The following is a 21,539-nucleotide window of genomic DNA, read 5'->3' on the forward strand; positions in this document are numbered from 1 at the left end:
AACATAGATTATCATCAATAGCTCATACTGTATTAAGGAAATGGAGAACTAGAACTGAACGTCATGATGGAATTTCTGGACATGTGTATTCTATTGATTTTAAAGTATACTTTTACCACCAAGGCATTGATTTAGTGGTGTAAGGATCTATTATATCCCCAACTATACCAAAAAGTCAAGGGTTCGATTCTTGAGAGTGACACTTGTTGGGAGGGATAACCACACACTCCGAATGAGATTAGTTCCTTACTCATAAGGTGAGGGGATACACTTGGTTATACAACAACAACAAAAATAGACTTTTCAGTAAAAAGTTAAGTTACAACTAGATATAAGACAGCTTCATATTTCATGCTGAGATTTGCAAAACAGTCATTCAATATCATACAATCAACTGTAACTAATAATGACAAGAATCACAAGACATTATTATCATCACTTAGGAAAAGAGATTAAATATATATTACTTCCAAGGTCCCTAGATTATATGAAAGATTTCTTCACCTTCCCTTGTGCAATGCACCTGAAAGCAGTATTTCCCACACCATGCCACAATAATATCATTACCATGAAGGACTGCTCCAAAGGCTACCCTTGCCTTGTTCATGTTTCTTTTGAAAAATCTGTATCTTAAAGTTGGCAATTGAGAAATAAAACTTCCACAGCTACAGTGATTGCAGGGGTTCCAACCTAAGACTCTGAAAACTATCCAAACTCAGCATCACTAGCCCAATTATTGTAGTGATGTGGAAATCAGAAAGATGTTAGCAGGTATCTCTACTAGCACAATTTACTACAAATATTTAATACACTTGAATTTACTACAAATATTTTATGAAAAGTCACATTGTCAACCTCCTAGAATTGTGCAATGGCATTCTTTTCCTTTCAAAATGTTCAGATCTCCACAAAATATTCAAGTTTTAACGTCACTCAAATTTCACAGCAGTGGATACATCTCTATGAAAACACTTGCCACAATTACCAGAAAACACATTTCCAGCATTAATTTTCATCCTGTATTGAAATAATATAGGAATACATAAACAGAAAGCATAAGTTATGGTTTTCAAGATACAAGAAAATACCATAGAATCATTCAGTATTACTGCAACTCAGATGGTTCTTCTGAATCAGACAATGGTAATAGGGTGCAGATCCCAACCATGTGACCGTTTAGGCATACGAAATACTCGACACGATCTTCATACGAACCCAGCCTGCAACTAGCACTTTGAGGGATCATTTTGGCTTGCAGCATGCTCCACAACTTTGCCTTACAATAAGGGCAGAGTTCTGTTGGATGGAGCTTGGCACCTTTATTAATAAGCATCTTCCTGACCTTTGAAGTTGCAAATGATTTAAAAAATCCACGGAAAAATCCAACATCTCCTTCTTCACCTTGATCAAGATGCTCACATGGATCAGACACATATAAAACATCAGTTCTACATTGTGGCAAAAGAAAGCTCTTTCCTGAAGTTCTAGAAAAACGAGTCTGATCGACAAAATGTCCAGGGACATGATTAGTATTAAACAAACCACCTTTCTTCCATCCTGAACAGTATATAAGCAGCTTCCCTAGGGCTCTCCAGTTACCATCAACGCTGTGACTCCCACTAGACTGCAGATCGAGCATCATCTTCGGAGCTCTTGTTCGGCAAAACTCTTTCCATAGAACTCGCTTTGCAAAATCATCAAACCATTTGCACACACATGATAGAGTAGCAATTAGCTTGGGATTCCAATTCAAATGATGAAATAGTAAGAATAACACTTCTTCAGTTAAATGCCCTTTAGTGCAATGACAGCTAGCTGAGTGTATGCACCGGTATTGCTTCGTGAGAATCATTTTCTTCACCTGTCAAAACTGAAAGAAAAATCTCAAGTTTATGACAACCTTTGTGAGGAATATTTTAGGGTATTCCAAATTTGTCAAACCTAAACACAAAATTTCTTCATTAAATACTTCATGTGCCAAAAATACTTCATGTGGTTCAGGAAATGTATGTCAACCGATGAAACCAATACTAACTCTGCACAGGTTTAAACATCGGAAGCACATACAATATCAGAATTCACCCAAACAATATAATTCCATAATACTCAAAAATCAGTTGAAGAAGAGAAATTGAAAACCATTCCTCTCATTCCAGTGAATTGATGTCAGAGTGGTATGTCATGAACTCCAAGTGTACTTTTACTTCAATTACTTACTACTTCCTATTCTTTTTGGTAGAATATGCTTGCTACTCTTACAATTCATAACATACACCTCACTCTCTCCAAATTGAAAATGAAGGCTGCAAATTAATCATCAAGAATTCCTAACAAAATCTATGCAAGTTCCAGAGAGAGTCTCAAAAGTTGGAGCTACAACACCAAGCTACAAATTCCAGTGAATCATTTCAATTCAACCCACTTGCAGTTTTTTTAACTCTTCTATAAAAAGATGCCAGCTTTTAGGTCATACTAATATACCAAAACATAAGGAAGATAATTAAACGCATCATAGAAGGAAAAAAAGCAACATTTTTCAGTTCCCAACAATACAAATCTTCAAAACCAAAATTTCAGAGAAACGAAATTTGTAGACACCCACATAAAATTCAACAGCAAAGTAAGTTAGCATAGCTCGTAAATAAATCCGAATTGTTCCAGCTCGAGGTTTCACTCAAAACGAGAAATTTATGACCCACATGAAGAAATCAACAAAAGCAAAGAAATTGAAAGTTGATCATAGAAATAGAAACTTGAAATTGGGATTTTAACAAATCAATGAGTAAATTGAAGAAATAAAACAAAATTTTCACTAACCTCTGCTTATTTAAGGCATAGGCAGCAAACCCTAGAAAAATCAAGTTCTGCATCTGCATGCAAATTGGAAACAAGTGGATAAAACTGAGAAAAGAACACAAATTTGAAAAGTGTAATTCGGTAAATTTAGGTCTAAGGAGGGGTAATTTGGTAAATAAAAAAGTATATGGAATATGCTCCGAAGAGATAGCAAAATGTAAGGGAAAAAGGAAAGGGAAATGATAGAGTTACATGTCGTGTCATGTCCGAATAAATCAACTGCAAGTGCAAGGTAAGTTAATGGAAGGTTATTTTTGTAATATGACATTTGTCGATCGAGTGTTTGATATAGATTATGTTTTTAGATTGTAATCAGATAAGAACAATATCATTATATTGTTGTTAGTGTAAATATTTATACAGAATCATTATATCATTCATTTGGATTACTTTTTACGAAAAAAGAAGAGATATATACTGATAGTGCTTTTACACTGACACTACATTATCGAACATTCACTTATAATCATCACTCACTCTTAGATAAAAGTAAAATAAATGATAGATAATATATTGATTATGTATAAATCTCCATGTCCATGCACCAATATTATACATTTTTTAAGAGACAATAGTGATTAAATATGAATGATGGGTGATATAATAATATAAGGTATAGAAATGAACTAATTACTTTTTACTTATTTTTCTTGGTTTATGATTTTTTAATGAACTAAACTTGTTTGATAATAGAGTTAGGTCTACTAGTTACTCTTTATTTATTTATGGGCATGGGATAAAAGATAAAATTTAAGTTTATCTTGGGATAGGAATGCTGAAAACGGGATTAATTATACGATAAAAAAGAGTAATAACTATAATAAGGAGTTAGCAAATGTGATTGTTAGAGTATTTGACATGTTATATCAATACTTAAACTTTTGTTGGATTTGTTAAAAACCAATGGTTGTATAAGATAAAGTATTTTAATTCATATTTATAAGAATGTAGGTATACAAAATCTAACTAGTAATATAGGGTATGTGGATGAAATATATTCACATTTTCTTCAATCTTCACCCTCCTTCCCACATTCCATTTACACTCAAATATATGAATAAAGATCTTTTATAATACTAAAGAGTCCAATACAAAATATAAATTGACCATATTGTCTGTTTGGATCTAACCATCACATTGTAAAGAAGAACATGGTGATGCTTTTGGATGACAATATAATGATGATAGAAAGAGGACAAAAACACATATGATAAAACAAGCAACAAAACCCATAACATTACTTTAGTCAAACCCTATTTGTTGTGCCAAAAAATGTACATATCTATAAATGTTATTTTCTTTCATTAGTTGGGTGATAGTGGTGAACTAGGGTGGCAATAGTGTGTCACCACCATCTTTGTTGTAGTGGTGATAAAGATGATGGTGATTGTGATAGCCATGATGGGGTGGCATGGCATGGTCATGCCAATGGAATTGGTTCCTACAATGATGGATTCCAATTAGAAATTGGCGTTAAGAAAGTTAAACTATAAATTCTTGTTAGAGTATTCAATGATAAATCAAACAATTTATTGGAGTTAAAATCCTCTCCAAGATGAACTAGGATCAATTTCTAATTAATTAGATTTTATCAAATAATATAAAAATATGAATTTTTAATTTTAGATGTTTTTATTTAAAGGACATTTTTTAATTAACTGGATCAGACAATATGGAAAGACTTTGAGAAATTTCATTGAATGAAGATCTTCTTTCTTTATTAGTGTTCTCATTTATATCTCAAATCAATCAAAATGTATCATTTTATTTGAGAAAACAAAAATAAAAACTTAAATTTATTTTTTATATTATTTGGTATTATTAGGGAGGTAGGAGGATACAGTGTTCCTCCACCACGATTCTTTCCAATTTATTGGTTGAGCAGCCGCCACGTGTAGAAAACAGTGATACGCATGTTTTCTTCAAAACATCATAGTCCACATCTTCTTTAACACATGACTCTGACATGTCTTAAAGAATCTTTATCTCACCATTAACTTTATCTTATCTTAATGTTGCAGACTTGGTAATTTTATGGTCACTACAAAATTAATTTTTTTCTCACATTTTTTGCTTTATATCTCCACTAGTGCTAACATGAAAATCTATCCATTCCTATTCAACTAATTTTTCTACTCCCTATAGCTTCTTCTCAAAAATCAAAACAAACATGTCTATTGTATATTATTTACTCATTGATTTGTTTGCTTTCACATACCGATCACATTTCTCATTTTTTGTCTTGAATCAATTAGATATCCTCATATAAAAAAAAAAGAAAATTTTTAAAAATAAAAAATATTATTATTTATTGAAACTCAATTGGTCTAGGACAAAGAAAATACGAGATAAATAATCTCTACCTTTTGTCTTAATTACATAAAAGCTACCTCTCATTATACCATGCCAGAATTTGGCCCTATCTATTTTTATGGTTCATAAATTCTTTGTACGATCAACTAGGCTAGGGTTTTATATTATGCATGACTGACATTAATAGCATGTTTGATTTTGAAGGGTAATATGTTAGGAGGGAAATAATATAAAAAAGAATTGAATATTTCGGATTTTCAACTTAATAACAATAATATAAAGGAAAAGGGTTGAAAGAAAATGACATTAACTCTTATACTATAGGTGATATATTATGCATAACTGATATTAAATCTTATACTAAGCTTAAAAAATCAGTATAAGAGTTTTGTCTAAGTTGAAGATGTTCATCCTTGAGCTTGAAGAAAACTAAAATAGAGATTGAAGGGATTGAAAGAGAATGAAAATATAACCTAATTTCATTGATTGAATTGTATGATATTTACACTTTACGAAGGAAAATTGGCTTTCTTGTTCAACAAGTAACCGAATATGACCAAGCTAGGTGATGGGTGCATTGTGATCTTTCTATTATGTTAGAGTCAATTCAATAAAGAGATAGAGAAAAAAACATTATTGAAGTATTGATATTAAGTCTTGTACTTGGGACAGTTGAACTTCACATACATGATGGCATAGTCTTGCTTAAGGAAAGGTAAGAGAAAGAGTTTAAAATCTATGCATTAATAGTGTAAAGTTTTTTACATTGTCAGCATATCATTCACTATTGATTTGTAATACTTTTATTTGAAAGTCAATACTTACTAACAAATGAATGGTGAGGATTTGTTGACAGTATAAAAATCAATTACACTATCAGTGTATACATATTAAATCAATAGAAAAATTAAATATAATTAAAATGGGGTGAGAATGTACATATATTTGGTGGCGTATTTAATACAAATTTATTACTCTGGCTACTCACTCAGCTGTCTCTCTATCAAATTAGTGGATATAATCACAAGTGAAATTCTCATCATTCTTATAAAGAATTTGCTAGGCCAATAATGCTTTAATTTTATTGAGTTTATTCAAGTGCGAAGTCTCACATTGGATATAACCAGAGGAATAAAAGAGTTTATAACTAAAAATGACCATGAAACTAATGACTTAAGGTTCAAGACATGAGGTTTCCCACTTGTGACTCTCTAGTCTTCTTATATCTGGTAACAATGGAACTCTCCAGTAGTTAAAGGTTAAAGACTTTCTAATCGTCCAAATAAACTAATTCATTTGAGGGATATTTGCCTAAGGCAATGTAGATGAAGTCTTATCATAATTTATGTTTATAGGTAGTTTTTCTTATCAAGTATTTATATGCTGTGTTCACACAAAACAAGGCCAACCAGAAGCATCCACTTAGAGGTTGAGAAGAAGCAGTAACTGAGTGATTATCTGTGTTCTGTGAGACTCAATGGCTTCAGTTTCTTCAGTCAAATTCTTTCTGTGCTTAGTTCTATGGCTCTTCAACTTTCTACCTCTTTCTCAAGGTTTATTATTATTCATCTATTTAATCTTATATCCTCAATGCTTTATTTATTCACTTCCATTAGTTCCTTTGTTTACAACCTATACTCATCTACACTATACAATTTTCAAGGACTCTCTGGAAGAATATTTTCCCTTCAAGATATATAAGAGGGATTCTTTATTTTTCTTCTCAATGATTTTTGTCTCTAGTTTTGTTTAGCAAATAGCATCTTGGTTTTACTTTGGTTTATGGCATGATAGACTTTAGGTTGGGACTTGGAAATATAGAATATGGCACTTATCTATCTCTAAGATCAAAATACATGTGTGCTAATAAACAAATATATATACTACTAGAGTACAGACAAAAATATTCAAATTGCTATTTTATGAATATGAGTTTTGTTAATGATGATCAAATACATATGCTGCTGTTTTTTCCTTCCATAAAACAAAATCAATGAATACAAAACTGTTTTTATATTGTGTGATTATGGAGCCAGTTTAAGATTTCAAAAGAACAAGTTTTGCAAATTGATGTATTCATTATATAGCAAGGTGATTTACTTAGTTCAACTATAAAAACTTGTTTTTTATTCCTAAACAAGTATTAATTAATCAGTACACAGTAGAAAAACCAATAAGAAAAATAAAATGCTATTTCATTTCATGTCTTTTTCCTCTCTTGTTTTTTATCCAACAACTTTTGTATCCTCTAGCTAGGAGGGTGAGGTCTTAACTCTTTGTCAACAAAATGATCATGTGTCACTTCCTATCCCACAAAGTTGTGATTGGTAGAAAAACAATTACTTTATTTAATATTAAGAGATATTTTACTTTTTTATCAATCACAAATCAAAATATAAATGAGTCAAATTCCTTTTCAATATTGAATAGTTTAGTACTAAAATATGGAGAAAAATAAGAATTTTTGTCGATAACCTCAGACCCATCAATTGAATATCGATTGAACACTACTTGAAAACGGCTATCACATAATCCATCAAACACTATTTGAGAACAGATATTACATAGAAAATGTTGTTAATCCCAAAATGAGACTAAAATTTGACCATAAACTTTCATTGCATTGCAGGTACTGAAAACTCAAATGAATATCACTATCCATTTATAAAAAAAGCAAGCACATTCTCATCTTCACCACCATCAGCTTCAACAACCACCACAAATAATGTATATGACTACATAATAGTGGGAGGTGGCACATCAGGGTGTCCATTGGCTGCAACATTGTCTCAGAATTTCAGTGTTTTGTTGGTTGAAAGAGGAGGAATCCCTTTCACTAACCCCAATGTGTCATTTTTAGATAACTTTCACATTAACTTGGCAGACACTTCACCAACTTCAGCTTCTCAATACTTCATTTCAACAGATGGAGTCATGAATGCAAGGGGGAGGATTTTGGGTGGTGGCACTTCCATTAATGCTGGCTTCTACACTAGAGCTAGCACAAGGTATGTTGATTTTATATTTTCTAACCAATAAGAATGAAACGATATATGATGATACATATAGTAAATCAAAGTTTAGAATAAAAGATATGTTTTCGGTACTATTAATATCTTACTCATAGGAGTAATGACACACTTATACATATACTATAACTGAAATTAGGAAAATTTTGTTATAATTCATGTATTAATGTAAATGCATCTTGTATCATTCTAAAACATTAATGGCACACTTTGGCATATATGACACTTTAAAAGAATATATGACAGTTAAGCTTAAAAAACCAGAATTATAACCTCATTTGATTCTAAAATATAACATGTCTAATTTCTAAAACTCAAATTTATAATATTCAGTTTTAAGTGGCTAGGAAGAACAATGTAAACCACTCCAACCCACCTATCAATTTTAAATTTATATAAATTACCTAAACATTGATACAGATTAATCTTCTGCCATGGCCTGAAAATGTTTTACGCAAGTTTTTATATAATTAAACTTCAAATGATTAAATAATGTAAAACATGCAAAACTAAATAATTAAAAATTGTACCTTTAACTACACTTAAATTTCACACAGTTACTTATAAACATACAAAATTATACACTGATAACTACATAAATATACTTAGTGTAATTTGTATGTCCAAAAATGAATCTGATCTCTATAATTTTCTCAACAGTGTCAGTACTTAATTAGTAGTGGGTCATAAAATTGACTCGTTAGAATTAACAATTTATTAATATTCATACCCAAAAAAAACCAGGATCCTCTCCACTAATAATGGAAAGATAAATTCTTATTTTTACACTTATAATAAAGAAGAAAAATATCATATCTTCGTATTTTTTTCATGTTGTTATGATGTACTTGTCTCTCCATTGATGAAAATGATACTAACTCTTATACTATACATATGCTGTAGAACACGAAACTAAATCAAACATGTTTTCTTAACATTTATATACTAAAAATTTCAGATACATAGAAAAAGTAGGATGGGATGCAAAGCTAGTAAATGAGTCATATCCATGGGTTGAGAATCAGATTGTTTATCGTCCAAAGTTTTCAGCTTGGCAAAGAGCAGCAAGGGATAGTCTTCTAGATGCTGGTGTATCACCTTTTAATGGCTTCACCTATGATCATAAATATGGTACCAAAGTTGGTGGAACCATTTTTGATAGATTTGGTCACCGTCACACAGCTGCTGAACTTCTTGCACATGGAAACCCTCATAAACTTACTGTTTTGATCCATGCAACTGTCCAAAGGATTGTTTTTGATACAACTGGTATGTATATATATAACTAAGATATCTAAAATCAAGTATGTATTTCATGTGATGTATATAAGTATGAATAGAGATTTGTTTTAGATATCAGCTCAATGATAATAAAGCAAAAACATCAATAATAATGAATATTTAATTTTTTTAATTAATATGATGTTTTTTTATTGGCATAAACAAATTTAGGACAATAGATCTTTGTTCATATAAGTATGTTACCTTTTTTAATAGGCAAATGTTAATATATTAGTATTTATAGTGAGTAATGAATAAGACTCGAACCTTCAATCTTCTTATAACTTCATTCTTTAAACCTTTCAGCCCTAACTATCTGACCACCCGCAATTGGGGAATATTGTAGGACAATGTGACTGTAATTGGTGTTGTGGGTTGTTACCAAATGGTAGATCACAATTTGTATAGGTTTCACATTTTGATTACTTGTGGTCCCATCAAGTTTCCTGCACAAATATGCTTTGATTTTATCACATGCTTTTAAAAAGGGGCAGTGATGTGTTTAGGCCTAATGAAGTAGCTTAAAATTACATTGACATAACAAGATAATAACACAATTGTTGCAGGAAAGAGACCAAAAGCTATGGGAATTATTTTCAAGGATGAAAATGGGAAACAACATAAGGCGATTCTTGGAAGTGATAAAAAGAGTGAAGTGATTGTGTCTAGTGGGGCAATTGGGACTCCTCAATTGCTATTGCTTAGTGGAATTGGCCCAAAATCAGAACTTGAGAAGTTGAACATTTCTGTGGTGCTTGACAACAAATTTGTTGGTAAGGGCATGGCTGATAACCCAATGAACACAATATTTGTTCCTTCTAAGAGACCAATTCAGCAGACACTCATAGAAACTGTTGGTATTACCAAAGTTGGTGTCTACATTGAGACTAGTTCTGGGTTTGGACAGTCCAATAACAGCATTCACTGCCACCATGGTCTCTTATCAGCTGAGGTATGCAATATACTCTAACTAAATTAATTTTATATCTCATATCATAATCTTGTGATATCCCATGTTTGTTTTATGTCCTATTTTTGCTTCCATGCATGAAAAGTCATTATTCTATTCTTCTCTACATGATAAAACCAGATTGGGCAGCTATCAACAATTCCTCCCAAACAAAGATCACGAGAAGCTGTTGAAGCTTTCATCAAGAACAAGAAAGACATACCCATTGAAGCATTCAAAGGAGGATTCATCTTATCAAAAGTTGCAAATCCTTGGTCAACAGGTGAACTCAAATTGATGAACACCAACGTTGATGACAACCCTAATGTTACCTTCAACTACTTCAACCATCCAAATGATCTTCAACGATGTGTTGAAGGGATTCGTTTAGCTACTAAGGTTGTTCAGTCACAACACTTCACAAACTACACTATGTTTAATAGACAAACTACACAGGAACTGTTTAACCTAACTGTGAAGGCTAATGTGAACTTTATACCTAAGAATCTCAATGACACAAAATCGTTGGAGCAGTTTTGTAGAGACACTGTGATCACTATTTGGCACTATCATGGTGGTTGTCATGTTGGGAAGGTAATCAACTCTGAGTATAAGGTTATTGGTGTTGATAGACTCAGTGTGGTGGATGGTTCAACATTTACTGAGTCACCAGGAACTAATCCTCAAGCTACTGTGATGATGCTGGGCAGGTACGTTCATAGAAAATAACAAACAAACATATATTTGTGCGAATGAAAATATATTATATCAATTAAAAATTGTCGTTCGTCATGTTGTTATGAGACAAATGATAAAGTTTTAGCATCAGAGTAAATGTTAAATGTTGGGAAGTATAAACAAATATAAAGTAAATAGCAATATTCATTTAATAACTAAAAAGTGGTTCACTATTCTCGGTTCTCTAAGCTAACATTGTTAGGTTAATTCAAATGTGAAGCTCTGCATTGTATAGAAGAGAAAAATGAAAAAGTTTATAAGTGTAGTCTATGAAACTAAATGTCTTAAGTTTTGGTTCAAGACTAATGTCTTATTTATGACTTTTCACTCTTCTAACAATATAACTCTTAGATGGTTTTAAGCATTTGGAAAATGTTCACCTCATTGCTTCTTTATCATACCACTTTTTATGCACAACTTGTGCATCCAAATGAAAAGTGGTTTTTGGCAAAACAAGTGTTGGGATATTATTACTGTTTAGGTTTAACTTTCTTATTAGAAAGGTTATGATACCAATAAATAACAATATTCAATTTTTGCATGCACTAATAAAATATTTCTGTTTGTGACAGGTACATGGGACTGAAGATATTAAGAGATAGGTTGGGGAAATTGGCTGGTGTATAAGTACTAGTATGTAATATGAACATGCTCTCAAGAAAGTTCAGGAAAAAAGTGTAGGACTGGAAATTAATTTTATTCAATTCGTATTTGTCTGTTTGGAATAATTAAGTAATCAAGAAAAATTCATGGAAGTCTTTAAGCGTTTGTTTTAACCTTAATTGACCGAGGGGACCAATTGTTCTCAAACATGTCTTAAAGTCTGTCCCAAACCAATCTTAGTGAAATAAAAATAGACAAAATCATAAATATTTAAATTTTTGAACTGATGTGACATATAGTAATTGGTTTAGGACAGACTTTGGTACATGCTTGGGAACAACAGATCCTTGTCCCTAAGTGACAATGATTGCTAATCAAAACTAAGAAATTGCAATTTTAAGCAAAGACTTTATCCACCACAAATGTTGTTTTCTTTGAAATGGAAACACCTATTATTCCAAATTTATTCAAAATAAAGTTTGATAGGAACATGAGTTGATGCTTATAAGCTTAGACAATTTTCACCATATGAAGTACTTTTTGGATTAAATTAAGTTTAATCATTTCAATGTAGTTTCTGATTACCCTCTACATGTCCAATGGCTTAAGTAAATAAATATGTTGAGATAAATCTTTTATCCGAATAAGAATATTATTGGTGCAGCAGAAGCAATCGTTGTATAACATTGACCACAAGTAATCAAATAAGGTTTAATGCTTATAAGTATAAGGCTTAGATAATCTTCATGGTATGAGTTAATTTTTGAGGTATAGACATTCTAATAAAAAGTAATGAAAGAAACTTTGAAAAGGGGTAGAATAAACGAAGTGATATGATACAGATCATTAATCTAACGTATATTTCACGTGCATATTTGCTTTGAAGAATTCTAATAAGTTAGAGACATTTTACTTTAAAATAGGACTATCCGACAAGAGTGATTAATTAGAGAGGTTAATGTGTTCTTTTCTTATTCATTATTAGTTGGCACACGCGTTAAGGTGTGTTTGGATAAGGATATTACAACTAAAAAATGATAGTAAATTAAGAATGATTATTAATAAAAACTGCAACGACAACAAAAATAAAACTATGCTTTGATGACTTCCCTCCTACATGGGGAAGATACAATAAAACATATGTATATGTAAGGATGTATAAAATAGGAATACATATTTTTGCTTGATAAAATTTCGATATCATCATAGGTCCCGGTCAAGTCATGGTGAGGTTGGATTTTCAATCTATGATGTTTGAAAAGCAACCTCATTTTGGGGTCGTCAATGGTTCAATGATTGTGTTGTCTATATAATATTATATATATATATATAGTATGGAACTATTCACGTGAGAATAATGCGCTACTGTGAGAAATGAGAATACTTAGTATGAACTACTAGATCTTGATTGAATAGTTAAGATTAAAATATATATGCACATGACTATCATATGACCAATAACTAACTTGTAATCCTAACAATCCCTGATTGTTTGTAAGGCTAAGATCTATTATTCTCACAAATTTTATATGAGAGATGTTCTCACTTGAGGAGCTCCATATATATATATATATATATATGAGGAGAGATCCGTTTACATTAATTACACTCAATCTCATCCATTAATTTTCCTAAATCCTATGGACCAAATGAGTGAAACTAAAAGTTATTTAAGATTTCTCTTTTTCTTATCATTACTTATTGCACTCACTCATTTGATCCAGTGGATCTTAGAAAATGAATGATTGAGATTGAGTGTAACTTAAATTATGTGTAAACGAATCATCCTCATATATATATATATAAGAGTGAATCATGTGAGAATAGTTCTTATATAAAAACTATGAAAACAATAAATATGAATCTTATAACTAATTATGAAATGTTAAAATTAAAATGTAGTTATTAGTCACATGATAATTATGTTTATGTATTTTTTTAATCTTAACTATTTAAATAAGATTTATTCTCATATCTCACAGTACCAAGTTTTATTATGCAGTCTATCTATATATATTCTAAAAAGAAAATGAAGGAAATGAATGATACCCTGAAGGGGCAATTTAGTTTATAATTGTAAAATAAATTAACAATGGGCAGAATACATGCCAGATTGTTATGATAATGGACAGGTAAGAAAAGCTAGAGTAAGGAATGGAAGGTATAAGATTCATTTATTTATTGGCTAAAAAAATATATAATTAATAAATAAAAAAGGGAACGAATCAATTTGAAATCAACTGCTATTTATTAACATTGATCTAAATAATATATGATGATCACAAGAAATTGATCATTGGTGATTGCAACTCATAAACATGCAGCCTAATTATTTATGTTGTACTATATTCGAGTAATGAAATTGGAACCACATCAAGTATTATATGTAATATCATAGATATGGTCCAAATGATGAAGTATCAGTTTAATCACTGTAACATTATATCAATACTCAAACTAATATAATAATTGCATTAATAACATTACTTACTATAACTCAAAGTCTTCAATTAGGTATACTATGTGTGCGTTTGTTTCAAATTATGTACAGAGGGGATGCCACCAAATCTTTCACCTAACATTTAATTTTGTTGCTGGGCCATAAAAAGCATGCATATTTTGTTCATTTAGATATTTCTTAGTTTGAAAATGAAATACAGTGTAATATATACATTATCAATCTACAAATTTATATTCAGTCCTTCATTAATTTGTAAATAACTCTTATACTTGTATACATTTTTCTCTCAAGGAAATATATAGAAGAAGACTCTAAATTAAAAAAATGTAACATTACTAAGAAATATAATATTTTAATAAGTGTACATTGATAGTATAAAATTTATATACAGTAATTAATATTAATCAAGAGTCAATAATGGTTAATAGAAGAAGGAAACATATTGTAAACAACTTATAGATAATCATTATATAATTTTATTTTCTATATTTTAAAATGATTATCCTACGAGTACTGAATAACATATCAAATAAATATTTTTAGACATTTAGTATTTATTTTTTATTTTTATACGAACATAATATAAATAACTAGATAATTAGCTAAGTGCCTTAGTGATAGTATTTTTGTACGGTTACATTCTTTTGTGTGTGTTTGTAAGATATTAATTTTTTCAATCTCGCATAAGTGAAATAAATTAGTATATGAACATAAATAATATTCTTCTCTGTGATCAAAAGTTTGTATCAATGAAAAATGACCAATATTTTCTTAACAAAATATTCTAAATCTATATAAAACATATGTGTTTGTATATTTTTTTGTTAACGTATCTAGATATTCATATTTTGTATTTTAAAAGTGTTCTATGTTCTCATATTGTACTAATATGCCATTATATATAAAATCTTAATTTCAATAATACCCTAACAATTCACCTTAACTTGAGCAAAACGTTAAATATTATGGAAGCCACAGATTCTAAAAAAAAAAATTAGTTCTTTATCTAAAAGATAAAAATTACTCTTAATAATACTAATGAAAATTCTCATATATCTAGTAGAGGACAATAAGCATGAGTATATATATATATATAATAACCCAATAAGTAATATATATAAAATTACTAAAGAGTAGGCTAATTATTGTCAAATAATCCAAAAGAGTGATGAGTCTGCCAACCTTGAATATTTTAAGCAATGAGCTACCTATTGCTGTAATTGCCTAGTCGGTTCAGCAATTTTTTAAAATGGAATAAATTTGCGTCTCAATATATTCCAACGAATCAAAATATATAATCAATTTCAGGCAAATAAATTAATACACGCCTTCGAAACAATAACAATTTTTTTTGCTTTACATAGTAAAATTTGGATTGAAGTAGGTCATTCAAAAATGAGTTGACTTAAAAGTCTTATACCGACACAATATTGTGTATGAGAATTGATAGTATTTTGAGTACGCGCCTAATGAGAAAGCATAAAGCTGGACACAGCTAAAGGGTAAAGTGTTGCTGTATGCCTCACATTTCCATTATTTAATCCATACTTAACCTAACCCAACTTATTGCATATAATTATATACTAAACCAAATGTAAAATTACGCTAAAGTCTTAGAAAAATCAAAATATTAATAATTTGATTCATATAAGCGACATTTATTGGGAGTGACATCCATACAACTCAAAAATGATTATCTTTATCCACATGATAAGGGGATGTTTTTGATAAACTAAAAAGACATTAATCTAGTAATATAAATCTATAAGGTTAAACCAAAAGATTAAAAATTCGATTTATGTGATTCTGTGAGGGTGTCTTGTTGGGAAAGATCGTGTACATATTAAATTCCACATGATTTATGAGTTTTTATATTATTACAAAAAAAAATCATTTTTTTCTGTATAATTACATTGGAATCATTTTTTTTTGTAAATTATATAATCATCTTCCTAAGAAGTGAGTGAAATTTATAACCATTTTATATAGTTTTTAGCTTTAACTTTCCTTTCATTCTTTCCAACAAATCCTACCCCTCTCTTTCCTTTCAACTTGTTTATGCCATAACACTTTAGAAAGTGCTTCTCTCTCTTTATATTTCCCTTACACACTCTCTCTTCATTTACCGACAACATTAATTCATCCAAAAAAAACATAACGCCACCATGACAGACAGGGTTTACCCTGCGGCCAAGCCCACCGTCAACGGCGGCGCTGCCAACCCATCATTTCCAGCCACAAAGGCCCAACTTTACGGCGCCAGCCGCCCCACTTACCGCCCTCAACCCTACCACCACCGCCGGAGCCGCCGTAGGATCTGCTGCACAATATGCTTCTGGCTCATCCTCATCATCCTTATCCTTCTCCTCCTCATCGGCGTCGCCGGCGCCGTCGTGTACCTCCTATATCGCCCCCACAGCCCTTCATTCACCGTCACCGCCCTCAAACTTTCACACTTCAACCTCACCTCTTCCACCCTCAACTCCAAATTTAACGTCAACGTTACTGCTACAAACCCCAACAAAAAGATCACCTTCTCCTACGACCCCACCACCGTTTCCATCTTCTCCGGCGACGTCGACGTCGGCGACGGCATCGTCCCCGGGTTCTTCCACCGCGAGAAGAACACGACCCTTTTGAAAGCTTCGATTTTGAGAAGTGGGGTGGCGTTGGAAAATGATGATGAAGCGAAATTGAAGAGTAGCATGAAGAGCAAGAGTGGGTTACCGTTGAAGGTGAAGTTAGAGACGAAAGTGAAGGGTAAAATGGGAAAATTGAAGACACCTAAGGTTAGAATCAGAGTGGTTTGCGACGGAATTAAAGTAACACTTCCCGTAGGGAAAAAACCAGTGGTGGGGTCCACTTCGAATGCTAAGTGTGATGTTAATGTTAGGTTCAAGATCTGGAAATGGACCGTTGGATGAAGAACATGTTGATTAGGTGCGTTCAATCAATGTGATGTGTTTATTTGTTTTCTTTTGAATTTCGTTTTATTTTTCTATCATGTTTTTTAGTTATTTCCTTAAGCCTTATATGGTTTCTATTTTTGTTGTTTTTAGCTTATTCTGATTTTGATTATTATTTTTGTTTTCTGAAAAATTTGTTCATACTCATAAGTCATAATTATTACTTTTGAATGCTTGTAAATGGCAAGAAATATTGCTGCTAGTGGGGGTTATAGTGGGGAACACCTTTCACTTCTTTAGTTGATGTATACATTTCTATTTGTTTTTTCTGCAAGAAACTTGTGTTTTCCCTATAATTATTATATTATTTGCATTCATTATTCTTTCTCATTGCTTTTATTTGTCCTAGTGATGTTAAAAGTTTACCAGTTGCATACCTTAAAGTTTAAAAGGCATGAGAAACATTAGTATTTAATTGAGGATTGTAAAATTGTAAGTAAGCAGATGAATGGTTAAGTCAATTAAGTTATTTGAAATAAAAATATTAGCTAACAAAATATATGTTTAGTATTTTAGTCAATTAAGTTATTTGTTTATGCATAAAACATTATGATCTCACAAGCTTTTAATTAACTTATAAGTTTTAGCTAATTATTAACAAGAGCTTAATATAAAATTAAAAAGGGAAATTGAAAAATATGGAAGTTAATTTTTCAAAATGTATTTTTTGGATTCCTTAACTAATGTTCTTGTAGCATATTGCTAAGTATTTTTTTTCCATTACTTCACTTTTAGAAATATATGTATCCTTTCTTTTAAGACTACGGTTTTAAAAATGTTGAAGATAGAGGCATTATCATACAAAAAAAAAATGTATTAGTGAAAATACCTTTTTGAATCCATTAGTTTTTAAAAGAAAGAAGAGAGTGATTTGACATGGAGAATTTTTTGGATTTGAAGCAGATTTGCATTCGCACGATTGTGACTAAATCTCTTTCCCTTTCAAAACTTCCATCCACTTGCTCCATAAATGTGATTTCAAATTATTATTTTTTGAAATGGAAATAGAAAGAAAACTACATGAAACTAGACACATCAAATAAATAGAATTAGCATCCAAAGGTGATGAGTCACATATCTTTTCCTTCTCCAAATCATATAATCCGTCATCATATTCTCCTCTATGAAAACATGTTGCAGTTAAACATTCCAATTCTTTGCAAACAAACCACGTGATTTATTTATGTCATTATATCCAATCTACTATTTAGATATTTTTATTCTATTTATTTAATAATAAATGATAATTGACATATGAATATTGAATGATGTATTAAAAATGTAAAAATGTATAAATATTAAATCCTATTTGGGATATGTACTATCATTTCATCTATCTTTAGTGTGTGTGATGAGGAGAATTGGAACAAGGTTTCTTGATCTATCATCTCTCAATCTTCCAAGTCACTGTTATTGTATAGAAGACGAATTTAACTCCTCGTATAAACACTATTATTTTAAGTATAATTTATCACGAGTGTGAAGTTGGAACTTATACTATTGCACATGACACTCAATTATGGTAGGTAGTTGATGTACACTAATGTCATAGATCTACTTAATCAACAGTTACTTATATGGTCAATTCATAAAATATATTGTATTAAGATGGTATGTTTTGTACTACTAAGGCATTATGAGAACTGGACTGGACGGTCTGACCAGTCTAACCTCTGACCGAACTTGAGAATAACTTTGGTTTGCAGTCTTAATCGAGTTAGGATTGAACCGCGTTGAACTGGGGCAATTTCGGTTTGACTGTGTTAAACTCGATTCAACCGTATTAACCCGAGAAATAAACCAGACGGTTCAATTAAAAAATTAAAAAAATGGAACACCACTTAAATATTTTGTTTTACTCTGGTCCAAAAAATATAAAGATATACTACTTCAAAACAATTATAAAATATAAAACTTTGCATTTACATATAATTATATTTATTATAGAAATTATTAGTTATGTATAAAATCGTCCGGTCAAACCAAACGGTTTAACCGGTTAAACATAATACGATACATTTTTCGGTTTGACGTCTGACTCGGGTTTCACAACATTACTTTTAAGAGTATCACCTTATCCATTTAGATAAAGAATTAATCTATTTTAAGGTATATGATTATCCCTTCTAAATAGTCATATAGCTCCTCAAATGGGTGAGATTTAAGTAGATTGGCAAAATAAGTTCCACCACTTTTCTAAAATGGCCATATTCAATTAAGTGAAACTATACAAACAGTTGAGATTTAATAAAACTACAAAAAAAATATATGTTCTTTTTTTTAACCTACACATTTTATCATTAATTTACATATATACATTATATTGATTATCCTTCTTCACTTAATTTTTTGTTAGAATAAAGTCCAGCTGATACACGTATCACCATTTTTTTTTGTAAAAGATTATATTTATCTCTAGCACAATTTTAATTAATTTGTTTAGATGCAAAAAAAAAAGAGAATAATTTAACTAAATCTCATTAAAGTATAATTTTCTCTAGAATCTAAAATATACTGACATTATAAGAATAAGATCTGATTCTTATAATTGTAGAATCTAATACTTGTATAACTAAGCAACGAAGCGTGACGATTTTTTATGTTATACCTTACCGACAATTTATAAGGTTAAATATAAGTTTTACTTCATATGCCATTATACAACTGGCTATATTCTGAATAGAAATGTTGAAAACTAATATATTTATTAATTTCTGAAATTAATTGCCAACTAACATATTGATTATAAAAGAAAGCAATCCAACCAAATTTATCATATTTTTGTTTGACTCATAACTCTGCGCTGCATCTTTGACTCATTACTGTTGTATGATGTTGAAAAGTGTATCTTTAACATGTGCAAAACGATAATTCAGGCAATGCAAGCCATGTTCACTTCTATGATTTCCTCACATGGGAAGAGCATAAGTGTATAAAACATGGCATGTGAAAAAAATCACATCCCAATCTTCCTTCAATGCAACACTGCCGATTTCATCTCCCCCAACAAAAATACAAATAAAAAGATATAATATTGTCATGTTGATGTTTAACATTTATTATAAGTTCTGTTATATTTTTGCTATATTCTGATACCTACCACTAATATATGTCATTTGTAAATCAATCGTTAATGAATAAAGTATCATTTTTATAATATATATATAAAAATCTGTAGGAGAATATATCATTTTTCATTTATTATATAAGAGAAGTTGCATATAATAATAAACTTAATAAATGATTAACATGATAAATATAAATTATAGATAAATTTAACTAAAATGAAATTAAAAGATAATGCTCTATCAATGTAAATGTCATCTAAAACTAATAAGAGCAATCACAATAATTATTCTTAAGATTGTCCTTAAAAGAATAAGAATATTCTTATTAACTATGACATTTTTTATTTTATAAACTATGTTCTTAAATAAGAACAAGAAGAGAGAAATAAGAAGAATGAAAAAAGTAGATGTTTGACTAAAAATGAGATAAATTGTAGGATCTAAATAAGAATGATGTTTGTTATTATGGAAAAATATATATTGTTTTTATTTCATGGGAAATTGTAATAAATTATAAAATAATGCATGAGACTCAAATAAAAATGAAAATTTTATTTACGATTATGGTTGCTACAAGAGTCAATATATCATCTATTATATTTGTATATTAATAATTATTGATATGATAAAGGGAGAATATTTTTTTGTATAATGAAAATATCTCTTCACGATAAGAAACTAATATATTTTGGAGTGTATATTATAAGAGAATAATGTATCTCCTTATATAAGGAGATAACTTATCTCCTCTAGCCAGTAAAAATGTGACATGTGTGCTATTTTGTTTATTTTTAAAAATATTTTTATTGAAAATGATGAAATATGACACATGTCATAATTTCACTAGCAGGAGGAGATAACTTATCTCCTTGTATAAGGAGATACTCCATTCCCATATTATAATTACCCTTCCAATAATTATCACTAATCAGAATCAACCTTCCCTTCACGGTAAGGATGGAGTGTGTGACTGTTTTTGGATAAGTGTCATTTATAGGAATGAATCTTAACATTTTAGTCTACCTGAAAATGAAAAAATGTAATAAGATGTTATAGTAGGAATTAAGGGTGACAGGCCAGGCCAGACCAGACTTTGCCTTAAACAGGCACAGCCTATATAGTATGTAGGAGCCTGAGCCTGGCCTGTTAGCCTGTTTAAAAAAAATTTCAAAGCCTAGGCCTGGCCTGTTTAAAAGCCTGGCCTGGCCTGTTAGCCTGTTTAAAAGCCTGTTTTACTATATCATCTTGAAATAGGTCATCATATCTACATTTAGA

At 30.4% G+C, this 21,539-nt stretch overlaps 3 protein-coding genes across 9 annotated transcripts; 2 read left to right on the forward strand and 1 right to left on the reverse strand.

Moving 5' to 3' along the window:
• On the reverse strand, window positions 336–3,009 carry LOC109351259 (EID1-like F-box protein 2). 5 transcript variants are annotated; one of them, XM_019592672.1, is made up of 3 exons: window positions 2,818–3,009; window positions 1,089–1,870; window positions 336–523 (listed from the first exon to the last, which is right to left on the reverse strand). In XM_019592672.1, the coding sequence occupies exon 2, from the start codon at window positions 1,850–1,852 to the stop codon at window positions 1,106–1,108; it is 747 nt and encodes a 248-aa protein (XP_019448217.1). In that variant the 5' UTR covers window positions 1,853–1,870; window positions 2,818–3,009; the 3' UTR covers window positions 336–523; window positions 1,089–1,105. The 5 variants fall into 5 exon arrangements, with proteins under 5 accessions (XP_019448217.1, XP_019448214.1, XP_019448215.1 ...); XM_019592669.1 differs by lacking the exon at window positions 336–523 and adding an exon at window positions 540–724; XM_019592670.1 differs by lacking the exon at window positions 336–523 and adding an exon at window positions 541–690.
• On the forward strand, window positions 6,557–19,834 carry LOC109351260 (protein HOTHEAD-like). Of its 3 annotated transcripts, XM_019592675.1 has the most exons (7): window positions 6,557–6,722; window positions 7,799–8,177; window positions 9,157–9,467; window positions 10,046–10,431; window positions 10,570–11,138; window positions 11,739–11,803; window positions 19,824–19,834. In XM_019592675.1, exons 1-6 carry the CDS (start codon window positions 6,647–6,649, stop codon window positions 11,791–11,793), a joined length of 1,776 nt encoding a protein of 591 aa, XP_019448220.1. In that variant the 5' UTR covers window positions 6,557–6,646; the 3' UTR covers window positions 11,794–11,803; window positions 19,824–19,834. The 3 variants fall into 3 exon arrangements, with proteins under 3 accessions (XP_019448220.1, XP_019448221.1, XP_019448219.1); XM_019592676.1 differs by lacking the exon at window positions 19,824–19,834 and having other exon boundaries at window positions 6,557–6,724; window positions 7,813–8,177; window positions 11,739–11,901; XM_019592674.1 differs by lacking the exon at window positions 19,824–19,834 and having other exon boundaries at window positions 6,558–6,722; window positions 11,739–11,901.
• On the forward strand, window positions 16,242–17,435 carry LOC109351261. The gene has a single exon (XM_019592677.1). The coding sequence runs from the start codon at window positions 16,396–16,398 to the stop codon at window positions 17,152–17,154; it is 759 nt and encodes a 252-aa protein (XP_019448222.1). The 5' UTR covers window positions 16,242–16,395; the 3' UTR covers window positions 17,155–17,435.

This window comes from Lupinus angustifolius, chromosome LG06, assembly GCF_001865875.1.
Source record: "Lupinus angustifolius cultivar Tanjil chromosome LG06, LupAngTanjil_v1.0, whole genome shotgun sequence".
NCBI classification, from domain to species: Eukaryota; Viridiplantae; Streptophyta; class Magnoliopsida; order Fabales; family Fabaceae; genus Lupinus; species Lupinus angustifolius.